Raw genomic sequence first — 13,251 nt, 5'->3', positions numbered from 1 at the left:
TGATGGCTCCACCGAACGACGGTATACAAAAATCAATCAATAAATAAAAATAAATAAGGCCTGTGATGAAGACATCTACTCTCCCCACTGTTACCCCCCCCCCCCCTACATAATGCTTTTTCTGCATTGGAGAATGAAGAAATCTCAGCAATAGATATAGAAGTGATTTCTAAAAGTGAAGTCACCCAATGCACCCAGAAGAACTGCAACAGAATCAAATGTCATAAAAGAAAGCTGCTTCTGCTGGGAGACTCAATCATTAGAGGAACAAATTTGGGAGCATTTTTTGATGGTGACACGAGAATTAAATGAATTCCAGGATCCTCAGCTAGTAGAAATGCCAACCAGATAGTCCAAGTCATTGAAGAAAAAAGTAAGAATTTTGATATCAGTGTTATCCATCTGGGGACCAATGACCTCAATAGAAATAGTATCCATGAAGTATAAAAAGATTTCCAAAATCTAGGCAAGATAAGACACACTGCAAAGACCATTGCCTTTTCGGAAGTATTATCTGTTCATGGAAAGGGAAATGAGAAGCTATGCCACATAAATAATTTCAATTCCTGGCTCAAAACCTGGTGTATAGAAAATGGTTTTGGATACATTGGAGGCTGGGGTTATGCAAGGAGCAGTAAAAGGCTATATGGTAAGGATGGCCTACATTTGTCTGTGGCAGGAAGGAGGATGCTAAGTGAAAAATTCAGAGCATATATTATCAGACATTTAAACTAAAGAATGGGGGTGGCAAGAGATGGCCAATGAAATGGACATGTCATCCCCCAAGCAATACAGGACGTGGGAGGAGAAAATAACAAAATCAATTAGCACAAAAAAGCAGAAAAGATGTATACGAAGTACCACAAATCATGGGGAAATTATTGGAAAGATATGACTGCAAATGCTCGTAGTTTGGGCAATAAAATACAAGACCTGCAGGCCCTAATGGTGGAGGCGGACTTGAACACATTTGCTGTCATGGAGACATGGTTCACAGATTCTCATGATTGGGATATGGCCATACTGGGATATAACTTGTTAAGGAAGGACAGAGAGGACAGAAAAGGGGGGGGGGGGGAATAGCTCTTTATGTCAAGAACAATAGCCAAGCAACTGAACTGCAAGGAAAGTGGGGTAGAGAAAAAGCATTATGGGCCATCCTAAAAAAAACAAAAAAAACAGATGATGGTTCATCTATTCTTACTGGTGTGGTTTATAGGCGTCCGACTCAAATGAAAGAACTGGACAGAGATCTGATTGAAGACATCCAAAAGGTGGGAATGAAAGGAGAAGTGCTGATTGTTGGAGGTTTTAATATGCCAGAAGTAGACTCGAGAATCTTTTCTGTGGAATCTACCAGAAGTAGAGAAATACTGGATGCACTGCAAGGGGCTCTCTTCAAACAAATGGTAATGGAACCCACGAGGGAGGGTGTTATACTCAATCTAGTGCTCACTAACTGGGAGATTGTCTCTAATGTCCAGGTGAGTGCCCACCTCGGCACCAGTGATCATCAAACGGTATGGTTTGACATTGCAAATAAGACACGGAGAAGTCACAGGAAGACCCACAGTTTGCATTTCAAAAATACAAACTTTATCGATATGGGGATGTACCTGGAGGTAAAACTAGAAATGGGAGAGGTGAAACCCCAGTGGGCCAAACTAAAAGAAGCAATTACAAAAGCAACAAATCTATATGTTAGAAAAGTAAGTTAAATAAGAAACCGATCTGGTTCTCAAAGGAGGTAGCTGACATAATAAAAGCAAAGAAGCAACATTCAAGAATTATAAAGAATCCCAAAAAGAACAACACAGGGAAGAATGTCTGGTAAAACTTAGGGAGATGAAAAAAGTAATCAAGAAAGCAAAAAGTCTGGCAGAAGAAAGGATTGCCAAAGAGGTAAAACAAGGTGACAAAACATTCTTCAGATACATCAGAGAAAGGAGAAAGGTCCAAAGAGGTACTGTGAAATTGAAAGGTGATCAGGATCAATGTGTGGAGAGAGACAAAGAAATGGCAGAAATATTAAACAAATCAGTTTGGTGTTCACTAAAGAAGACCCTGGAGAAGGATCTCGCTAGTTAACAAGACTGTGGAAGGGGTGGAGTAGATGAAACTCTATTTGTTACAACTCTAAATGTTTACTTTCGAATTTATGCAGATGATATTCAGTTGCTTGTTCCCTTTAAAAATTCATGGTCGGAAACTTTTTCTTTAATATCTTTGGTCCTTTCTACTATTAATACATGGTTAGACCACAACCGTCTAAAATTGAACCCTTCAAAAACTATGATTACACATCTTTCATCTATTTCAGAATCTACCATAGGCCCTCCTTCTCATTTAAGCTTCAAAAATATTCTAATCCCTGTCAGTACCTCTTCTGTTAGTCTAGGTATTACAATTAACTCCAACCTTTCTATGGCTAATCATATTTCTAACATCACAAAAAAATCTTTCTATAAATTGCATTTATTGAAAAGAATTCGACCTCTTCTTTTTTTCTATGATTACCGTACAGTTTTACAGTCACTAATTTTTTCGGGTATGGATTATTGTAATGCCTTATTCTTAGGATTATCTGACTCTGCTCTATACCCTTTACAATTGATTCAGAATTCTGCCGCTCGGCTGCTTGCAGGTACCTCATGTAGAACTCATATTACACCAGTCTTACTTTCTCTTCATTGGTTACCGATTAAGTATCGAATTCAATTCAAAGTATTATCAATCATTCACTCTCTTATCTATAACACCTCTTCTACTTGGCTATGCACAAACCTTCGTATATATAAACCCTCCAGACATCTTTGATCTTTTTCAAAAAATTTATTAGATATTCCCACCGTCAAATTGGCAAAATTTGAATTAACCAGAAAAAGAGCATTTTCAGTAGCAGGTCCTGTTTTATGGAATTCACTCCCAGATCATCTTCGTCTTACTTCCTCTACTCAACAGTTCAAAAAATCACTTAAAACTTATCTATTTCAGAAAGCATACTCTTTATCTCCTAATTTATAACATAAACATTCATTCATCTATTACAACAGCAGTATCTCTTTCAATTCATACAACACCTATAGAATTCTTTTCATTCACTCCGTTTGTAATTTTATTGTTCAAAAGCCGCAGGTCTTGAATGTTTATTGTGTCATTATTTTAATTGTTAGTTTTAATTTGTTTTTATTTGTTAAATTTACTTATTATGTATGTTTGGCTGTGAACCGTTTTGATTAATTCCTCCGAATTGTAAAAGCGGTATATAAACATTTTTAAATAAATAAATAAATAAATAAATAAATAAATAAAAATTTGCAGAAGAGAATGTATGGGAAGAGCTAGCAAAGCTGAAAGTGGACAAAGCCATGGGGCCTGATGAGGTTCATCCCAGGATACTGAAGGAGCTCAGAGATTTGCTGACAGGTCCAAAGAGGGATGGTGGTCCCGCTTCACAAGAGTGGGAGAAGAGAGGAGGCTGGAAACCACAGGCCGGTTAGCCTCACCTTGATGGTGGGAAAATTAATGGAGAGTTTGCTGAAGGAAAGTATAGTGAACTATCTACAATCCAGTGAATTGCTTGATCGGAGACAGCATAGATTCACCAGGGGGAAGGTCCTATTAAACGAATCTGATTGATTTTTTTTGATTGGGTGAATAGAGAATTGGATCAGGAAAGAGCACTCGATGTGATTTACCTGGATTTTAGTAAAGCTTTTAATACAATCCCACATAGAAGACTCTTGAATAAAATGTGAAGCTTGGGAGTGAGCGCCAAGGTGGTGGCATGGATTACAAACTGGTTGATGGATAGAAGACAGCATGTGATAGTAAATGGAGCCTGCACTGAAGAAAAAACGGTGTTAAGTGGAGTGCCACAGGGATCGGTGTTGGGACTGGTTCTGTTCAATATCTTTGTGAGTGACATTGCGGAAGGGATAGAAGGTAAAATTTGTCTATTTGCGGATGATACTAAGATCTGCAACAGAGTGGACACGCCAGAAGGAGTAGAGAGAATGAGATGTGATTTAAGGAAGCTTGAACGGTGGGTGAAAATATGGCAGTTGGGATTCAATGCCAAGAAGTGCAGAGTCATGCATCTGGAGTAAGGTAATTCAAAAGATCTTTATGTGATGGGGGTGAAGGGCTGTTATGCATGGAACAAGAGAGAGACCTTGGGGTGATAGTGTCTAGCGATCTGAAGACTACGAATCAATGTGACAAGACAATAGCAAAAGCCAGAAGAATGCTGGGCTGCATTGAGAGAGGAATAACCAGTAAGAAAAAGGAGGTGATAACCCCCTTGTACAGGACCTTGGTGAGGCCGCACCTGGAGTACTGTGTACAGTTCTAGAGACCGTATCTCAAAGGGGACAGAGACAAGATGGAGGCAGTCCAGAGAAGGGTAACCAAAATGGTGGTGGGTCTCCATCAAATGAATTATGAGGAAAGGTTGAAGTCCTAAATATGTATACCCTGGAGGAGAGGAGGTGCAGGGAAGATATGATACAAACCTTCAGATACCTGAAAGGTTTGAATGATGCACAGTCATTGACCAATCTTTTTCATTGGAAAGAAATCAGTAGAACTAGGGGTCACGAAATGAAAAACTACAGGAGGGATGACTCAGAACCAATATCAGGAAATATTTCTTAACAGAAAGGGTGGTGGATGCCTGGAATGCCCTTCCAGAGATGGTGATGAAGACAAAAACAGTAAAAGATTTCAAAGGGGCATGGGATAAACACTGTGTATCCCTTAAGGCTAGAGGATGGGAATGAAGAAAAGAGTGCATGGGAGTAACTTGCAGGTATGGCAGTTAGCAACTCCATCATTGCCCTCTGCTTCAACTGCAGGGGGAAAAGAGGAATTAGATTCAGACAGCAATCAACAAGGACATTAAATTGCACAGTCTGGGAAAACAAGCATGGGAGTAACTTGCTGATATAGCGATTACTACCCTTAACCCATAAACCTTAATGCTGTTGATACAACTCCAACATTGCTCTCTGCTTCAATGGCAAGAGGTAATAGGGAATTGGACTCAAACAGCAACAACAAGGGCCCTGACTTTGACAGTCTGGGAAACTGATAATTATAAAGGTGGCTTGTATGGCCAGCAGTTACTACCATAAGCTTACTGGGCAGACTGGATGAACCATTTGGTCCTTTTCTGCCATCATTTCTTTGTTTCTATTTTTATGTATGTCGGTTGGCTTACTTTTTAATCATAATTTGTGGATATCAGGATGGCAGATTATCACTTAGGAAAGTCAGTTTTCTTGGGATATTTTTACAATACTATTAAAATCTACAAGTCAGTTTTTTTTTAAAAAACCACTTGGAAGGTAAGATGAACAGGTAGAGTTATCCTTAAATGGATTATCAACCACATCGAAGTAGCTTAGATTTGTGGCTGGTTTAGGATAGACATGTGAACAACCATAATTGTGTGGTCAAATTAAGCTGCTTGGTGCTGAAGATCCATGTTGAGCACCTAAATCAGAAACTTATTTCGCTAACATCTCTGGTCGTATCCTTGTTTTGACTGGCTAAATTTGTGCACCTTGCGATTTAAGGCACACAGATTTAGCTGGTTGAAGGCCTGGGAAAATTTTTACCCGGTTAGATTTATCCAGCTAACTTACAAAGAGGCCGATGCAATACAGTGCGCTCAGCCGAGCTGTCGGACGCGGATTAAATAGGCGCTAATCTACCCCCTAATGCAATAAGGGGATTAATGCCTATTTAACGCACATCTGACGCGGAGTGAATGAGTTAGCGCTCAGCACATGCAAATTAATGTGAATGAGGCTATTACTCATTCACTCCAAATGCAAAAAAATAAATGTGCGTCTCAGACGCACATTAATCGCTCAGCTATTAACGCCTGCCATGCGTGCATTAAGAAAGTGGGCGCTGAAAAGTCAGCGCCCGCTTTCCGCGAATAATATTGCGTTGGCCCCATAGGGTCTGATTTACTTAGGCTTTTCTCCCATTCTGTGTCTATGGCAAAAATACTTAATAAATGAGGCCCAAACTTAGGTAAATATTTTGCAAATCTAACCCCTAGTTTCTCAGGGACAATTTTTCATGAGAACAATATTCAAAGCCATTTCCACAGGTAAAACTGCTTTACCCAGGAATTTGGCTTTTTAAAACTTGCCCAATTGGGTGGGTAGGGTTGGAGCAGGGTTTGGAATTACTTGCTTACTCTTGAATTTTCAAAAGTATATGCATAAAGGGCCTGATTTTAAAAAGCATTTATACATTTAAAATTGGATTTGACATGTGTAAATGCACTTTACTTATGTAAACAGGCTTTTGAAAATGGTTACAATATGCTATTGAATTGTCCATAGGATATTCACATGTTACTTGCACTTTACACGCATAAATGGCTTTTTAAAATTGCCACGATAGTAGGTTACATTTAAATGCACAACTCCTTTTAAAAATTCACCTATATGTGCACACATTATCGGGTGTAAATGTGCACAGGTAATTTTAATAGAATAATTTTCAAAGCGAAAATATATGCATACTTTCCCTTTGAAAATTTGTGTAAAGTCTATGAATAAAAAGTTCGTGCAAACTTGACACCAATGCGGGCAGTTAAAAATTACTCGCAAGTTGTCCATATTGAGGTCATAGACCGAATGTACTTTTTACCTGTACCTGTGTATACTTTCTCTTTGATTATTTGCAGTAGGTGTAAATTGTGTTGCTACTTGTTCCTGCTTTTTGCTTGAAAAGTATACATGTAGATTAGGAAATACAAGGTACATGTGTACTTTTTTGTTTTCTAATCTAAAGACACCCCCGAGAATGCCTCCTCGCAGTTTGACTAATGTATGCAGGTAATTTTTAGCTGCATTGAGGATGGGTAAGTTTCAGGCAACTGATTTACGCAGGAAAAACAATTTGAAAATTAGCATCTAATTGAGGTAAAATTTTGGTGTATGCTTGATGAATCTTACCACACTAGATTTTTTAAGCTAGTTATTTTTGCATGCTTCATTGTAGACCAGAAAGGTAGCTAGATATGTATATCTACAGTATGAGGTGAGTTTTAATGTGTGTGTGCGCAAGTGCACAGATTTGCTGGCACGCCAATTTTATAACATGCGCGCAAATTATAAAATCGGCTAGCCGCGCTTACATGCAAGCATGATTTTATATCGATGCGCACATGTGTGTGTGAATGCCATATCTTATGCGGAAGTGGGGGGAATTTTAGCCAGTACATGTGGCGACACAGGCCTATTTCCCTGTTTCTCCCAGTTCGCCCCAGTAAAGGAGCGGACTTCCTAAACCCCCTACCTAACTTGCCTTCCTTTTACTCTACTTTCCCCAATCCCTAAAACCCCGCTGACTGCCCTAGTTTGTTTTTTTTTATTTCAGTACTTACACACAGTCCATAGCAGAGGCTTGTTATGCGGTTGTGGGATCCCGGTTCATGCTTGTGCGTAACACTGACTTCAGGGCGCTGTCCTGCCCCACCCACATCCCACATTGACCTCGCCCGTGTCCCACTTCTTTAGCTGAGAACCTTTGTAATGCACATAGTGGGAGTACGCGCGAGGCTGCGGGCCTTTTAAAATCCACGTAGCCTGCGTGCTTACGAGTCATGCGCGAATCTCCTGGCTTGGCCGCGCATATGATTTTAAAAATCTACTTGTATATGTATAGTTGTTATAGACTTTTTGCTTAATTTTTTTTCCCAGAATGTCACAATTATAGCTGAAATATTCATTCTGCCCCCCTGAATGGAATATATCAGATTATTTCAATGCATGCTTTCTGGGTGAAAAAAACTCCAGAGCAGAAAGGGGCACAGCTAATGTCATTACTCAGTAACAAGTGGGATATGTGAGGTAAAGTGATACAGTCAGGATCATACCCAGAATTAATGGAGCTAGAGCTCACAATGGAAAACATCCCTTGCATGTCCTGTGCTGTGTGTGTGTGTGTGTGTGTGTGTGTGTGTGTGTGTGAGAAATTACAGCTTAAGGAGTCAAGGATAAATGCATTGTATTGTTTAATTTACTCTCTGAACTTTGAGGAATATTTAAAGACATTAGTCCAGCACAACAGGTTGTGTGAAATTACATTCTATACTGAGTAGACAATTGCAACCAAATGAAGCATATATTCTTGTTGTATCAATTGAGAACTGAGGGTTTTGTCAAACATGTTTGGTTATTTTAGGAAGGTGCAGAAATAAGATACAAAGGAGCTTTGCTTTGGAGGTGATATCAGGAGTTCCTGTGTTATGTGGCATGGCAAAACTTTCTATCTTATGCTCTTTAGTAACTGTGATTATAATGTAAATATTTTAAATTTGGAAGGCTGGTACTTTAGTATTTATTAGTGATAATGAGGCAAGTGTACACAGCTGTAAATGTATTTTTTTTGGCATTTTTTTTGGCATTCAAAAATAACATACTGATGAAACATTCTAGTTACAGATCCTCAGTACAGTTTTGCCTAGTGGATGAATATGGAGAAAATGATACTGTTTAAAGAATCAAAATATACTGAAGAAATATTTCATCATTCTCTCTCTTTTCTCTTATGTAGGGAAGTTCAGGAGACCAGTTCAGAATGTGATTCTCTAAATTCATCAGCTGGAAGGAGGCAGTCTCCTCCTTCAAGTCTTGAGATACATCAAACTGCTACTCCTTCTCGAAAGACATCAAGGGAAGAGCTCTGCTATGAGGAATCATTCACAGGAGACTCCCCATTAATTGCAGATCTTTCCAGAGCATCTCCTGAGGTTTTAGGTCTGACAGAGAGTCAAAGTATGGTATTCAGCCACACTAGCAAGGTGTACAATGGCATCCTGGAGAAATCATGCAGCATGAACCAGCTTTCTAGTGGAATACCAGTCCCCAAACCACTCCCTCCGTCATTTTCTTCAACCACCAATGACATCAAACATGCTCAAGAGGTCTCAACATTAAAGAGTAGCCCCCAGGACCTGTCTCAGGATGGGGAGAAAAACAAAAAGCCATCCAAAATTAAAAGCCTATTTAAGAAGATGTCTAAGTAAATCTCTTCCTGCAAACTATTCACAGTGGCAACATTAGACTTGATTATTTTTATTTTTAGGAATGTAACTCCTTTGGGGTTTTCCAGACTGGATGCCATAGTGGAATGCTCTTTAGTTCAACAGTGTACTGTTTAAAAGACTCTTAAACGTCATAGGTCATGCTGGCTTATCACTGAAAAAAATCATTAAAAAATTGATCTCTGTTTACAGTCACTTTTGCCTATTTATTTTTCTGCTTTTAAGTTTTTAGCTACATATATTTTTTAAAACCACATTGGACTTACAAGCTTTAATGGACTAATAAGCCTGCCTGGGCTTACAAAAGTTTGTTTACTGGAGCATCTTCTTATCTTTCCACAGAGCTGTCATATTTTACCTACAGTACTGGACAAAATAAATTAAAAGAAGTAAAAATAATTGCACTACTATTTTCCAGACTGGAAAAGTATCTCTGCAAGTGAAATTGTTCAGAATTTATAAGACTACGAAGAGGAGGGGGGTCTGTTTTCACTTTTAGATCTATTGGGTTTTTACCTAGCGCCTAGGATTTCTAATTGACTTGATTTCTGGAAATGGAAACTTGCATTTTTATTATGGGAAGCTTCTTTAGATGCATTTATTATTGTTACTATTATTCGTAAGGTTCAAGTTCTGCTGTAAAGGGGTTTTTTTTCAGAGCTTTCACTGTGATTTTACTGCATTGCAGGCTGTATGATAACTAGCGATAACTGAACAAGAGAGGAAGCTCTTGATTTCTTATGCAAGTGACAGGTAAAACCTGGCAGAAGGACTTTAAAACATTCACAAGCTTAAAATGGGAATAAAATACAGGCACTTGTTTACAGACTTTGAATAAATGCAAAAGGATGTTGTGAAATTTCACTGTGTACTGTCAAAAAGATAATAAATTGGAGGCATTATTGCATCTTGGGGTGCGTTAATTTCAGTTACCTGTAAACTTTTCCCCTCAAGTCCGCATGCCACACAGTTTTACTCCTCAAAGACTGTGGTAGGTTACTTTGCTGACACTGTATAGTAACCTAGAATGAGTTTTCACATCTTTTAGGTTGGGGTTTGAATGATTTTCTCTCCTGCATACGTGTGTTTTTATCACCTTTTACACAAAATGTACCCCTCTTTGTCGTCCTAATTGGTAAAGAAATGTGTGTCTGATTCACAATATATCTGCAATCTGCTGGTATATTCCCTAACTCAGTGGTTCTCAATTTTGTTCTCAGGATGTACCTGGCCAGTCTGGTTTCAGAATATGTATGGAATGAATATGTATTAGATAGATTTGCATACCCCTCCTCCATGTATGCAAATTCAGTATAAATTCATTGTGGATATCCTGAAACACAAATTAGCTGGATGTTTCCCCAAGGATTGGGTTGAGAATCACTTCCCTAATTTCTTTCCTTTGTTTTCATTTTTTTCATAGATTGAAATATATTTTAATACGTAGTGTTCAAAAGTCATTTGATAATGTAACACTTTAATATTATAATCTAAGTTGTTTAACAGAATGAGGATTGAATGTATTGTTAGAATTTTGCTTTCATTGTGATTTGTGACCCACATAAGTAAAGGGAAGAGAGCATAGTCAAGACTGAGCAGAATTAATGCTAGAATTAACCATATTAGAGCAAGGCAAGATAAAGGTATATGATCAGTGTTAATCACAGGCAAGTCAAACAAGAAGAAAGAATGCTGGGATATGACAAAGGACTAGAAAGGAAAGCATAGGAGGAAGAAGTATGAGGTAGAATAGGGGAGGAGAAAATTTTCTGGGTAACAATTGGGACTGATCCCTCCTTGACGTGGAATAGTACCGTAGCAGACTACAGAAAACTGATGGAATCTATAAAGCATTCTTTCAGGCAATATTTACACTGGATGTATTTATCTTAAGAGTTAAATTAATTTTAGGGTGGCACAGATAGTATTTTGAAGATTATACAGTACAATAGTTGACTTTAAAGTCAAACCACATTTCCTTGAATTAAGCTCTTTTTTTTTTCCTTTTAATTTGAAATACTTGATGAGGCAAGTAAAGCTGCTGTGTCTGCTATTGATCATAGAAAGTACCATGTGGCTTTGGATATTTACTTGATTGTTAATACCTGAATTTACAGCAGAATGACATTTTTGTTAAATTATAGTTCAAAATAAAAAATGTAGGCTTTAGTCACTTATCCTTTGGTTCTGCTATAAGGAAATCTTTGTCTGAATACAGCAAAAGTGATTACAGTGCAAGAGCTCAGCATCTGTCTGTTTAGTTATGCATATGATAGAAGAAAAGAAAAATATTGAGTACTAGTTATCAAATCCTGAAAGGATTAATGGAAAGTACATTAATATTCTTCTTATATATATTAAAGCAGCAGCATTAAACATTCAAATTAGCCTCTCTCCTGGTTTGTTGTGTTTTACTTCATGTATATTTACGTGCTTTGATTTAAAAGGGGTATATTTTTATATAGTTGTTTTTCCCCAAGACTGCTCTTTAGCTGTTTGTACTATATTTATGCTTTACATTGATCCATGTGATATATATATACATTGGATTCTTATCATAATCTTCAGAGCAGCTTCCCAAATTATTTAAATTCATAATGGTTGAAATACATAGAAAAAGATCTTGGAAATTAAGCTTTATTTCTTGAACATTAAATCAGATCTAAAAGGAGGATCTTAAGGATTGTTTAAATGCTAACTGACTTATTTAATGGAGAATATTTCCTAGTGCTGCTGCTTTAAAGAAGTTGAAAAGTTATTTGTTTTACTGTTTTATAAATGCTAGATACTTATTTTCAATTTTGGATGCTTTGTTCAAGAGCAATGTACAAAATAACAGGGATCATGAAATGACTGAGGATGGTGAAACATTGAACGTTTTGAATTCTTATTTCTAATTGGGGTTTTTTTTGCTGTAAGTACAGAATGTGAGACACAATTTTGAAAATAATCTAGAGCCTGTAAAGGTACCAGTGTGCCAAGCATTTTCCCATAGACACAAATTGGGAAAAATCATTTAGTACATGGTTATAAGTGTTGGGAAATTGGCTAGCTTGAATAGAATCCTCATTTAAACTACTTTTAGCCCTGTGCTGTGAAGAGGCTTCTACTCCTGAGCCGAGCTTCACAGCTTTTCTTTAAAAAAATAAAATGCTCATAAAGAATTGCTAAATATGATTTGAAAATTGAGATTGAGCTCTTTTCATGAACATATGCAGTTGTATTGGTAACATTTTCAATGTCATTTTTATGTAATTGTAAGGTTACTGGGTTTAAGAGAAACATATTCTTTGCTATAAGATTTTCCTGACATTATAAGGCTAAGCAAACATGAGCTCTTATAGTGAATGAGCTCATTGTTTTAGTGAAAAAGAAACATAACAATTAGGAGACAGTTTCCCTGAAAATCTATGTATGTATGTCAGAGCCCAGAATGAAAATATTACAAACGCCTGTTAGAGCAGAGGTTGTTAACCAAGTCCTAAGGGTACACCTAGCCAGTCAGGTCTTTGGAATATCCGCAATGAATATGCTTGAGATAGATTTGCATGCATTGCCTTCATTGTATGCAAATCTATCTCATTTATGTATCCATTGTGTTCATCCTGAAAACCTGACTGGCTAGGTGTGTCCCGAAGACAGGGTTTAAAACATCTGTGTTAGAGGGAATAAAGAATATATACAAACATTTGTTTTGTATTTGAATTGGTGATGCCATTGTTAATTATGTAATTTTTGCATTCATACCATGTATGTGTGCTCAGTAACCATCATATAAAAACCTTCATTTGAACAACCATGAAATAAAATTCCAGGAAGCATGAAATAAAGTACAAGAAAACACTGCATCAGTTCTTTGTTTTATAACTGGAATTAGAATGTAGCAGCAACCCACCTTTACTGTCTCACTTGCAATCTGTGTTAGAAAAAACTGGTAGGTAAAGAGAGCTGCTTTAACAGTAGTCGGCAATATCACAGTTTAAACATACAATTAGACCTAAAATAATTCAGATTGAAAAAGTCATAATGGGCATTCACTTTTTTTTTTTTAAGGAAATACCATCTGGGTACGCACAAGCCCAAATTTTAAAAGGGCTATGCACGTAAATTTTGGAGTTTATGCGCATGGCCGGGCCTTGCGCATGCCGCGTGCATTTTACAAAAAGCCTGGCCACGCG

At 37.5% G+C, this 13,251-nt stretch overlaps 1 protein-coding gene across 1 annotated transcript in view; it reads left to right on the top strand.

The window, feature by feature from the left end:
- Nucleotides 1-12,919, top strand: part of STIM2 (stromal interaction molecule 2) — a 288,103-nt gene extending 275,184 nt beyond the window's left edge. Inside the window, exon 12 of the mRNA XM_029589743.1 lies at nt 8,584-12,919. Within this exon, the coding sequence (XP_029445603.1) occupies nt 8,584-9,055 (472 nt within the window). The 3' untranslated portion in view covers nt 9,056-12,919. The remainder of the gene's footprint in view (nt 1-8,583) is intronic.
- Nucleotides 12,920-13,251: the final 332 nt, after the last annotated feature.

The sequence above is a fragment of the Rhinatrema bivittatum genome, chromosome 1 (assembly GCF_901001135.1).
Source record: "Rhinatrema bivittatum chromosome 1, aRhiBiv1.1, whole genome shotgun sequence".
In the NCBI taxonomy this organism is placed as follows: domain Eukaryota; kingdom Metazoa; phylum Chordata; class Amphibia; order Gymnophiona; family Rhinatrematidae; genus Rhinatrema; species Rhinatrema bivittatum.
The sequence above is the reverse complement of the archived record's forward strand: the minus strand, read 5'-3'. Positions and strand labels throughout refer to the sequence as shown.